This window comes from Panthera leo, chromosome F3 (assembly GCF_018350215.1).
Source record: "Panthera leo isolate Ple1 chromosome F3, P.leo_Ple1_pat1.1, whole genome shotgun sequence".
NCBI lineage: Eukaryota > Metazoa > Chordata > Mammalia > Carnivora > Felidae > Panthera > Panthera leo.
The window spans coordinates 16374349-16386664 of record NC_056696.1 but is presented as its reverse complement, the minus strand read 5'-3'; the positions used below and the strand labels follow the sequence as shown (position 1 = coordinate 16386664).

The window sequence follows — 12316 nt, the reverse complement described above, 5'->3', positions numbered from 1 at the left end:
TCTGAGCTGATGGAACCAATCCTCTGTGAACTCATGGCAGGATAGATGTAGAAAAAATAGAAGACCTCTGGGCTGTAAAAAAGAGAGACATGACAACTAAATGCGATGTGTGATGCTAGAAAAGGAGAACAAAATGGAGGTGGGAGGCACTAAATCAATGTCTCCCAAAGCGTGGGGACTTCCAGGGCTCCTTCGTGTATATGTGAAGTCTAACTTTTAATATATCATTAAAATTTTTTTAAATGCTTTGTTTTATTTTTGGGAGAGAGAGCATAAGCAGGAGAGTGGCAGAGAGAGAGGGAAATAGAGGATCCGAAGCAGCTCCAGGCTCTGCTCTGACAGCAGCGAGCCCAACGTGGGGCTCAAACTCACAAACCACAAGATCATGGCCCAAGCCGAAGTCAGACGCTCAACCGACTGAGCCATCCAGGTGCCCCTTAATATATAATTTTTAATAATATTTAGGTGTTATTTAGCAAGATTACAAGGGGATCCTGAGGGCAAAAGTTGAGTAGGACAATTGGCAAGCTTAAAATATGGCTTATAGATTTGAATATAATACTACATCATCGTCAGCTTTTCTGCCTTTGATCACTGTACTGTGGTCTGGTAAGTAAATCCTTGTTTTTAGAAACTTCACACTATTTAGGGATAAAGGGACATTAGATCTGCAACTTACTCCCAACTAGCACAGAAAAATAATAATATGTATTACATATATAATATATGAATTCCTATGAGTATACCACCCTCAAAGAATCTTTAATCACACAAAAGGAGGCATGCTTATCCTGTGAGTACTGTTGCAGCAATCCTTATGGTACTGTTTTTGGCCATTTAGGAAGAGGAAAATAAAAATACACCTGCCCTTTATCCCCCTTAGTTTAAATTCATTTAATCTCCCCAATAACTAAAATAAGTAAAAATAACAATATATACAAAGAAATAGGATTTGGTTTCTTTGCTTTTAAAGAAGTATTTCAGGGGTGCCTGGCTGGCTCGGTTGGTAGGACATGTGACTCTTGATCTCGGGGTGCGAGTTCAAGCCCCATGCTGGATGTAGATTACTTTAAAATAAAATCTTTAAAAAAAAAATAAAGAAATATTTCAGCAGTAGCTTGTGTGTTTTTTTACCTGCCTCATACTTTGTCTCCTGATCCCCCAGTGGGATCAATTACTCCCTTGTGAGTCCTCGTCTGCTTCACGGACATGTTGGCTCTTAGAATCCTGAAGGCAGTACTTGTTTCAGAACACGCTCCCCTCTGACTAGATATTATGGACTCTTTCTCCTGAAAGAGAGCTGTGAAAGAGAGCATATTACACTGAGCAGGTGGAAAGCTAGAAGTTTCTGGACATTCGATTTGACTAGTTATATTCACCTATTTTCTGTCTCCTCGTTTCGATAACCAGGGGGAAAAGAAATTCCTGAAAACAAACTTCTCCTCAGGCATTTTCTGACCAAGTTTGAATTTGTGAACATTCCTCCTTTTCCTTTTCTGCGAAGATAAAGAAGAGAGTGAAGGAGTATGGGTAAGAAAGGTGGGCCTTGCCTTCCCTCGACCTGACTGAACTTTAAAACTTCTCTACTAATTAAACAACACGGGCCTGTACACTTTGCTTAACCCTGGAAGCTGGTCATCAGCCTTTGACCTCAGTTTTCCCCTCGTCACCAGTTCCCTCCCCCACCCGAGCTTCTGGAACCTCAGTCAGATTTAGAGGAAAGAACCAGTTTTCAGAGGGATTGCCTCAGAACACACTATCTCCACTCGCCCGGCCCCGTGGAAGATTAGCAACCATGTTTTCCAATGAGATAGGAACTGTAGCTGCTGGAAAAAGGTAAGAGAGGCGAGTTTTCTCTTTCGCATGCCCTCATTGGGTTTTCTGACTTTTGAAGGGTGGCCTCGACGCCTTTGAGAAAACCAGGCCCTCTCCCTGGGTAGTTACAAAAAAAGATGTGTTTGGAAGACGTCATGCCAAGTGCCCTCCCTCCCACTCCCTCTTGGGGTAAGCCACACCTTGGGCTCTTAGCTCAAGAAACCGGGCATGTCTTCCCTGTGTCACAGCTGTGGCAGCGCCAGCCCTCACGGCAGCCGGGAGACGCTCCGGGGGGAAATTCCCAGGCCCACCAGACAGCTGAAAAGAGGGCAAATTTAACCTATTTAACCTGTGAGGACCTCCTAACTCCTTTTTTCCTTCTCCTCCAGCTTGGTTGCCTCCCCCCCCCCCCCCCCCCCCCCCTCCAAGATCTCAGTGACCTTTGGCTGAAGGATAGCAGCTCTGTCCCCTTGCCTCACGGCGAGGTCCCCTCCTCCCTCGATATCACACACATTCCCTTCCTGACCCGGGTTGTTCTGGGGGGCTGGAAGTGAGGCCGGGGCACACCGTATTGGTGATTCTTTCCCCCACGAACAAAGCTCCCAGATCCCCCTCAGCCTCCACTTGTATTTCCAAACGTGGCTGAGGGACCAAACAGGAAACAAAAGGCGAGCAAGACAGGGAGATGCATGGCAAGGGTCTCTGTCTCTGCTTCTTCACCCCGCCTCCTAAATCACCCTGAGCGGCTCCCATCTTCTCTCCCACTCCGTGCCTCGATTCTTAAAGGGCCGCAGAGTTTGCCTCGTCTCACGCAAGAAGCCAAGTCCCCCTCGGCGGTCCCCAGCTTCCGCAGCCCAACACTTGCCAGCAGGCCACCTCAGAGAGTCCTCTCAGCACTGTGTGCGTGTCTTTTTCTGCCGGGGGAAGGCTCAGTACCCACACGGACTCCCAAGTCAACCAGAGGAAGCCCCTGGTCTTTCTACAAAAATATTACAAGAGTTTATGCCTTGGTTTGCTTAACCGAGTGTTCCAATTTTCCTAGTTTGCCAGTCTCGTGATCTCACTTTTTTTGTTTTTAAGTTAAGATTAATTTCATTTGCTTTTAGTGAACCCCTGTTGGCAACTATGAAAATTTCCAGGCAGAGAAATGATGAGGGCCTGAACTAAGGCAGTGAGAGAGCCAGGGATCAGAATTAATGGAATCCAGGGTCTGACTAAAGAGGGTTTTCGAGGGAGGAATCCAGAGAGCCCGCCAGCTTTCTGGGTTGGATGTGAGCATGCGCGAGGGGCCCATTTGTTGCTTTGGAGGATGTAGAAGGAGAAGCAGGTGGGCGGGTGAGAGTTGCAAGTGCAGTTTGGTCGTTTTTCACTAAGGAATCTTCGGGCCGTCCGGGAGGAATTGTCCAGCAACCGATCGGTCTGGAGCTCCTTGGGAGGTTAGGGCTGGAGCTAGAGGCCTGGGGAGGCTCCAGCACACAGATGGTGCTTTGCCCTGTTCATTCCCTCTCACCCCGTTGTATGACTGAAATCTCTGCTGCATCAGTCAAGATCCTTCCGATCTCTCAACATCCAGGTGACATTCAAGCCATTTCTGAGGCCTTTCCTAAACAGCTTCTGCCAATGGCTCCTCCCACCGCCCTAAGTTTTCACTGGACACTGAAGTCCCCTGCCTGTCACATGTGCGTGCCCCATCTCACCAACGGAAGCTTTGCATTCTTTATTTCTCCCAGCCTTGGGCACACGGTACTTTATAACCATCAGTTGCTTCAATAGTTGATTTTAATTTCAGCATGACTATGTCCAGGCGAGTAGAACTATCCTCTTGCAAGGAGTCCAGGACCGGGCTTGTCCTGGCCCCTTGTACTTTGCAAAGGTTTGGGCCCTCCTCCTGGCCAGGTGGGCTGGAATCCCATGCTTCACTGGGGCAAGTCTGTGATGGGCAGTGGGGATAGTTTTCCCAGCCTAGCTTAACTCAGCTTTCTGTCTCCCTATAGGAGGATATGTCTTCTCTCCTTGCTCATTGGCCTCTGGGGCTGCGTGACCTGTCACTGGAGCCCCGTGGAGGACATCTGCACAGCCAAGCCTCGGGACATTCCTGTGAATCCCATGTGCATCTACCGTTCCCCAGAGAAGAAGGCAATGGAGGATGAGGGCTCAGAGCAGAAGATCCCCGAGGCCACCAACCGGCGGGTTTGGGAACTGTCCAAGGCCAATTCCCGCTTCGCCACTGCCTTCTATCAGCACCTGGCCGACTCCAAGAATGACAATGACAACATCTTCCTATCGCCCCTGAGTATCTCCACAGCTTTTGCTATGACCAAGCTGGGTGCCTGTGACAATACCCTCAAGCAGCTGATGGAGGTACAATCCGAAGTCTTTCTGCCTCATTACCGGACACGCAAGAAAACACGTATTGGTCTGGAGCCCATTAGAGACTCTCTTTGTGTCTTTACCCTTCCTCCTCCCTCCCCTTTTTTCTCCTTTTATCCACATACTCATTTAGAAAACAGGGGCCGTTCCAGGCGCTGTGCTCGAAGGAGCTCACAACTGAGGTGGCTGTAGATAGGGGGCTAACCAGTGTTGTGTTCACCGCCATGTTAGCCAGGCTTTTCCACCGTTTTCTTTTGGCTTCTACAGGTTTTTAAGTTTGATACCATCTCCGAGAAAACATCTGATCAGGTGCACTTTTTCTTCGCCAAACTGAACTGCCGACTCTATCGAAAAGCCAACAAATCCTCTGAGCTAGTATCAGCCAACCGCCTTTTTGGAGACAAATCCCTTACCTTCAACGAGACCTATCAGGACATCAGTGAGGTGGTATATGGGGCCAAGCTCCAGCCCCTGGACTTCAAGGTGAGTTGCAGACGTCATCCCTGACCTCAGAGTTCTTTCTCTCCACTCAGCTTGAGAGGACAGGGAGGCAGGATCCAGGATCCAAACTAACACAGCTCTGCTAGTTGAAGGCAGGCTGGGGGGTGGGGAACGACTGAAAGTCAGAACCTCTGGAATATATTTTCTTGCTTGAAACCTGAGAAATCAGTGGTATCTATGGCTTAGATTGCAGTAGTTGCTCTGAGAAAGTGGTATAAATAATAAATTCTTCATTTTGTCCACCAGGACCAAAAAGTATTCTGGAGATGCCAGTTCTACAAGGCTCCTTATTTAATTTTTGAAAGTTACCATGGTCAAATAAAATTGGTGTATGGTGCGTGCTGTATTCTCCTCTTGGAGATTCATGAAGTGCCTATTAGGTCTTCTGAGAAGTCCTGCAACGAAGAAATCTATTGGTTCTATTCAATCAGCATCTCTCAATTTTTTTTTTTTTTTTTTTTTGGACCACAGGGGCATCCTCTTTGCCCCTCATCCCTTCATGACTCATTAGTTTCCCACAGAGCATATCAGAGAAAATAACATTTTGTTTTCTTTTTCCCACACTATTTTCTTCTTTTCTGTTCCTTTATTCCTGTTTCTCTTTCTTTCTCTTTCTTCTGTTAATATTTACTAACCATGTGGAAGATTCCTGGCATTACACTAGACATGTGAGTCTCCCCAACCTGAGTTAGAGTGATCGCTTGGCCAAACGGTGGGAAAGGGCAGAGGGCTGATGAATAAAATAAACTGCTGTGTGGGGAAGTGGAGAAGCCCACTGAAACACGGGTGAGTAGGTTTGTTTCCTATCCTCCTCAGGAAAATCCAGAGCAGTCCAGAATGACCATCAACAAATGGGTATCCAATAAGACCGAAGGGCGTATCACTGATGTCGTTCCCCCAGAAGCCATCGACGAGCTCACTGTACTGGTGCTGGTCAACACCATTTACTTCAAGGTACTCAAAGTGGCCCTGAACAGACAGGCCCAAAGAACTTGCTCTTGTTCTCCAGCTCACTTTCTTTCACACCACGGGGCAGTAGGTAGATCTTCTCTGAGAAATGGTCGGCGCGTGGCCTGGGAAGAAATACAGATTTACCGACAGTCTAGAACCACGTCTAAGGCCGTGGCCGCTGGTCTGAAGTCTGGGAGTGCCTGGTAGTGTCTCCGGACCCAAGGAAGCCATGCACACGCTCACAAACTTAGCTGGTCCAGCTGCAAAGCGTGCATGGTGATGAACTCTCATATCCATGTGACCATTTTTTTGCTATCCATTTAACTCCATTTTGAAATCTGGAACAACATGACAGACTCTATTGACAGTCCTCAGGGCTGAGATTTTCTCCATCATCTGGAGCACCTTCCAGAGTGACTCAAAGTTCCCCTTGCCTGAAGCTTCAGAACCTCTAGGCTCACCTCAAACTTTGCAGAGTCCCTGTGATTTGATAGTGCAGATGCTTTTATCTTTCTCAGAGAACCAAGAGTTCTGAAGACTGTTTCGACTTCATATATTTAGGAAGGGGAATGAGGGAATAAATAGATCACTGGTACTTGGGAGGGCCACAAGTTTCAGACAGGCGGATTTGCGGCACATTTGCCCATCCTGGGCTGTGCTCCACGTGCATTCTTACCCCCGCACAGGGCCCAGGAGGTTAGTCGGTCACTGCTGTTGCCAACCACTTTGTCTCTTGGGGCCTCCCTCTCCCCAAGAGTGGAGTAGGTTGTATTTACACAATGTGTACTGCCCTCTACAGTTTACAGAACACTTTGCTATTTATTAGCCCTCTTTATTCTCACAAGATCATAAATGAGACCTTGGGCCTCTCAGATTACTTAGTTTAAATCCTGGCTCTTCCATTTCTGCTGTGTGAACTCAGTTGAGTTACCTGAGACCATCCTATGCCTTGACTACTGCGTCTATAAAATGGTAATAATGATACACCTACCTCACAGGGTTACTGAGGGGACTGAATAAGCGAATGCATGTAAAACACTGGCACACAGTAAGCATCCTGCAGATATGAGCAATCGCCAGCTCTTAACTTTACAAGTGAGGACCCACCACTCAGAGTTAAATGACATGTCCCCAAATCAATGAGCCAGAAAATGACAAAGAATAATCACAGCTCAGAAATTTCAGAGGGGTGTCTTGAATCCCAGGGACCCTCCCTCTTTGAGTAGGAAGTTAGCCAGGACTCACCCTCTGCCTGGCAGGGTTCCTGAATGCTATCCCCCACCCCACCCCCAAACCCACCAGGTTATTATCTGCGTTTGGCCTTTATTTATCAGGGGTGGAGTCTAGCATTTTGGAGGATGGCCTTTGAGAAAGAGGCTGCTGGGAGGCAGAAAGCAAAAGGCAATAAGATTTAAACTCAAAAAGATGCTTGTGGAGAGGCCAGTAAGTTGTTCTTGGTTTTAGTTTTTATTTTTCTAGTTATAAAAGCAAAGGAAGAGCCACTGCAGAAAATCTGGGAAATACAGAAAAGTTTACAGAAAAAAACACTCATAATTCCATCATTCCGACATAGTCATTGTTAACCTTTTCATGCATATCCCTCTAATCTTTTTTCCTAATAATTCTGCTAACATATTTGCAGGAAAAAATAATGTGACAATTTCCCATGTCAATATTCTCCTACGGATGTCTTTGGTCTTCCTGCTTTGTGACTCTCTCCCGCCTCGTGTCTCCTCCCAGGGCCTGTGGAAGTCGAAGTTCAGCCCCGAGAACACAAGGAAGGAACTGTTCTACAAGGCTGATGGGGAGTCGTGTTCGGCGTCCATGATGTACCAGGAAGGCAAGTTCCACTACCGGCGAGTGGCAGAAGGCACCCAGGTGCTCGAGCTGCCCTTCAAGGGTGATGACATCACCATGGTGCTCATCCTGCCCAAGCCCGAGAAGAGCCTGGCCAAGGTGGAGCAGGAGCTCACCCCGGAGGTGCTGCAGGAATGGCTGGATGAGACAGCGGAGACCCTGCTGGTGGTCCACATGCCCCGCTTCCGCATCGAGGACAGCTTCAGCGTTAAGGAGCAGCTGCAAGACATGGGCCTCGTGGACCTGTTCAACCCTGAGAAGTCCAAGCTCCCAGGTGAGCCTAGGAAGGACGTTCCTCTTCCCTCTGCTCCCCTCCCCCAAGGCAGTCTGGGCCAAGGTGAAAAAACTGGGGAAAGAGCAGAAAAGAGCAATGGGTGAGGACACCTGGACTCTCATCCCAGTTCCACTGCTAACTCAGGGAGCCCCCTTCCTTCCCAAGGTCTGCTTCCTCTTCTGTAGACCGGGGAGTTTGCACTTGGCTCTCCATGGGCCCAGCTGACACAGGAATCCTTTGAGTCTGTAACTGATACGGGGGATTGGCCAGGTGGTAAAGAACTTGAAAAGACATCGGAATTCAAAGCAAAGATCCGATTCAGAGCTGGAGACATCTTGGGCCCAGCAAATAGGCATTAAGAGCCCTTCACCTGATATTCCAAAGGGCTCATGAGTTTTCCTTGAGGTCACTTGGACAACAGATGTGGCCAGACTTCTCTAGCTGTGAGACTTCAGTAACAGTGTTCTGTTGTTTTGGTTCCTCCAATCCACCATTCTTTAAAAATATGGTTTAAAATATCTTTTTAGAAAAGAGGTTAACAATGTCAGGTAATTGGGTTTGCCTTTAAGGGGCTGTCTTTAAATGAGGTCTAACCAGGGGCACCTGGCTGGCTCAGTCTGAAAAGCATGTAACTCTTGATCTTGGGGTTGTGTGAGCCCATGTTGGGTACAGAAATTACTTAAGTAAAACCTGGAAAAAATTTCAAACTACATCTGACCAACTTCCCTCTTGAAAACATTGCCAGAGTGGAAAGAAAGACATTCCTACTAGGTGGAGTGAGTTTTTCTTCAAGAACAGAGTCCCCTGCTACCTTCCAAAAGCTGAAGCATAAGATTAAATTCACAGGAGTCGGGCTGAACAAGCCCAAAGTACTTTTTATTATTCTTAATATGTATTTATTTGTTTAGGGAGTATCATTAGGTGATGGTTCAGGATTTTTATTAAAAAAAAAAAAAGCAAACCAAAGGACCTCTTATTCAAACTGAATTTCTTTCTGTGTGTTGAAACCAACCTTCCCCGTTTTCGTAGAACATTCTCTGGTCTTCCTTCTAGGTATTGTTGCAGAAGGCCGGAGTGACCTCTACGTCTCAGATGCATTCCATAAGGCCTTTCTTGAGGTGAGTATACCTCCCTTTGCTCTCTCTTCTTATGCTGTTTCTTTATTCCCATGCTGCTTTATTTTTTAGTACATTGATAAGTCGTGCAATTTGTAACTTTGGAGTTCTTACACCACTTGGCCTTCTGGTCTGACAGCAGATGCACGAACAGCAGAACACGACTGTAGAAAAAGGCATGTTTCCAGGGTCCTTCAAACCCCAAATCTGTAGCCCCCCTATCCATGAGGCCTCCAGAATACAGCCTTCCCCTGAAGCCCTCGTCTTCCTATTGTTCCACACTCCCTCCTGCTACTTCTGAAGCAGGAACACACACATTTAGGGGAGGGTGACACAGGAAGAGAAGCCAACAGAGGCTACTGAGTTCAGAGGAGGAGAACCAGGAGAGTCTGGGCTCGTGGAAACCCAGGGAGGAGCCTCAAGAAAACAGTTATCTAGTAACAAGATTGAAGAGTGACGACAGGTTACCATTCCCCGAGGAATTTAGACAGAACAGTGGGGGCACATGCCTAATCGTAATCGGTGAAGAGCAAACGGAGGGTAATGAGGAGCTGATGAGTATGGGCCATATCCTAGAGTGTGTTCCAGAAAACTAGAGTTTTAGACTACCTGGCAAAACACGAAGTTAGGTGGTCAAATAAATGCATATCCTCTTCTTGGGAAATTAACAACGCACGCTGCCATTTTGGCATCTAAGGAGTTCCATGGTGAAAAAAATGGTTCAGTATTGCTTAACCTACCAGAAGGGAGGTGGGTGGGGGAATGGGTGAAACAGGTGATGGGGATTAAGGAGGGCACTTGTCATGAGGAGCACCAGGTGATGTGTGGAATTGTTGAATCACTATATTGTATGCTTGAAACTAATATAACACTGTGTGTTAACTAGCTGGAATTGGAATAAAAACTTAAAAAAATATACTGCTGAACCTAGTGTTTCCCCAAGTCAGGTGCCCATGGAACTCTTTACTAGAGGAATAGCTATGTAAAGCCTTTAGAAATTCTGGTTCTCAAATACTGAACTATGGATCAACAGCATTAGTTAGGTGGGGAGCTTGACTCTTGGAGAATCTAGGATAGGGCCCGAGAATCAGCATATTTACAAAGGTCCTCAAGAGATTTTAATCCACAACTAAGTTTGGGAATCACTGTCCTTTGTGGGAACCAGGCTAAGAGGCAAATGACATGGCCAATTAGAGAAGGTCACAGGATTGAGGAAATCGCAAAGAAAGAAGGGTATAGTCAAAGAGAAAGGTTTCAGAGCCTGATACTAAATACAGTTGCAGAGTCCAAGCTCAGTGGGAAAGTGTAGTTAGACGGAAAATGGAGAGATCAAAGAACAGAAGGAAGTCAGATTAATTGTATTAAGAGGAAATGCAATAGCTTGAAAAACAGAAGGTTAAGTCTGAGAGGATAGTGTCATTACTGTGATTTCACAGGTAATTCTGAGAGATGGCGAGTTTAAGGTGTGGCCATGGGGCCGGTTTGCTTAACTAGAGTGAAGGCAATGCTCATTGAGGCTGAGGGATGCAAAGTGGGAAGTTAGGGTGTTGAACGGGCCTCCTACCAAGGGATTTTAACTGCGTCAAATGCTAGCAGGAGTTAGGGTGGACAGAAAGGCTATGAGCTACGTGCCAAAATCTGCAATGTGGGGACATAATCCATGGGACAATAGATGTCCGTGACCTACAGGACAATAGCAAGAGCCGAGGGGTATATCTTAAATGTATTGAGATCAGAAGTGGGGATTTTACGTGAGTACCGGACTCATGGTTTTGGAAGCACAAATGACAGTACGGACCCCCTCTTCCATATGCATTATGAAGGGAAGAGCACTTAGGAAGACTGCAAGGGAAGCTATCCTCAGTATTTTAACTATGATTGAAAATCCTCTTCTAAGGACCCTAAAGAGAAGAGGTCGAGTCAGACACCCTTGAGGGCTTGGAGTTACCAGTAGGAAGAAGCAGAGGTCTGCGTTCATTTTATCCTCCATAGCCCACTAAACAACGGTACCAGGTTCCTCTGTAGCTCTTGGAACGCAGTTGCTTTCCTTGAAAACCTTGGGAAGCCAATATATAGGACCCCAACCGATTGGAGATCTCCTGGGAAGCCATTAGAAACCAGTCTGTGATTTGAGTAAGAAGATCCTGGCGTTGCAAAAGCTCCAGTCTGCTCATAAATCTAGTCCTAGAATGATCATGAAATAGCACAGGAAGATGGAAGGAAGTAGAGAAGAAGAGTGACAGGGAGACACTATCTTCCACCGGCTCCACAAAGCTCAGGGATCTGACGTGCTTTCATTAAGAGGCAGGGACAGAGTTTTAGTGAGATCCTGGGTCAACAAGCAGAATTTTCTGAAAGTATCTCTCTGGTAATTCTGCTTATTAGCAAGTCAGAATACCAGTGTGTCAGACTGTTACTCCAAAAAACATCCCTCTCATCAGCCAGAAATGGGCCAACCTTGCGGGCATCCACATTCCTGGTCCAGGAGTTCTCTGAGTGGAACCCTTGCCCGTAGCATACAGCTCAAGGCTTGGAGGAACACAAGTGCTTATTACATCAATGTTCATTGGATGAAAGAATGAGTAAAAGTAGGGTTCTGGTGGGAATGCAACCTGACCCGAGTGTACTTTTCACTGGAAAACAAATAGCATTTTGAGGAACTGATGTGTCTGTGGATGACTGACCTGCCTGTGATGAACTGTAGCTAATGGAGAGGTTTTGTTTCCTACGTGGCCTGCAGGTAAATGAGGAAGGCAGCGAAGCAGCGGCAAGTACTGTCATTGGGATCGCAGGCCGTTCGCTGAACCCCAACAGGGTGACCTTCAAGGCCAACAGGCCCTTCCTGGTTCTTATAAGGGAAGTTGCTCTGAACACCATTATCTTCATGGGCAGAGTAGCCAACCCTTGTGTTAACTAAAGTGATCTTACTTTTTGCACCTCTTCCTGTTTTGGTTTGTGATAGAAGCAAAAAATAAATACAACTCCTCCCGATTATGAATGGACTCTGACACCTGAAATGAAGACAAGGAAAGGAGAAGTGGATATTCTTTTGGGCGTGTGGGAAAGTGAGTGCTTTCGATTGTTCTCTCTACCAGTGAGCACATCTGGGTCAAGAAAGTGAAGGAGGGAAATATGTCACTGCTGCGTCTTGAAAGATGGCAGGCGTCCTGAAAGGGCAGGGGGAGCCTGAAATGTCAGTATTCCCAACATGCTAAAAAAAGAAAAAAAAAATCCATAAATTTTAAATGAACATATCTCTATATACAGAGAAACCAGATATTCAGATCTGAGTATTAAACCATTTAATTCTCAAACCACTCACATGCATAATGTTCTTTTACACAGTGTTAAAATAAAGAGGAAAATGTATTTTTATACAAACAGAATTTCAAGTATACATTAATAGACTTTTCAAATTACTAACCAAGTTGCT

The 12316-nt window shown here is 46.3% G+C and overlaps 1 protein-coding gene across 1 annotated transcript; it reads left to right on the top strand.

Moving 5' to 3' along the window:
* Positions 1 to 1647: 1647 nt before the first annotated feature.
* SERPINC1 (serpin family C member 1) lies at positions 1648 to 12030 on the top strand. The gene is made up of 7 exons (XM_042924515.1): positions 1648 to 1836; positions 3810 to 4176; positions 4453 to 4668; positions 5503 to 5640; positions 7378 to 7768; positions 8822 to 8886; positions 11624 to 12030. Exons 1-7 carry the CDS (start codon positions 1796 to 1798, stop codon positions 11798 to 11800), a joined length of 1395 nt encoding a protein of 464 aa, XP_042780449.1. The 5' UTR covers positions 1648 to 1795; the 3' UTR covers positions 11801 to 12030.
* The last annotated feature ends 286 nt before the right edge of the window (positions 12031 to 12316 follow it).

What these genes read in the sequence shown, in the direction of transcription:
- SERPINC1 (XM_042924515.1), top strand. Translation starts at nt 1,796, where the DNA reads ATGTTTTCCAATGAGATAGGAACTGTAGCTGCTGGAAAAAG. An exon ending in ACTGTAGCTGCTGGAAAAAG is followed by an intron (nt 1,837 to 3,809) that starts GTAAGAGAGGCG and finishes GTCTCCCTATAG; the next exon opens with GAGGATATGTCTTCTCTCCT. An exon ending in TGAGAAGTCCAAGCTCCCAG is followed by an intron (nt 7,769 to 8,821) that starts GTGAGCCTAGGA and finishes TCTTCCTTCTAG; the next exon opens with GTATTGTTGCAGAAGGCCGG.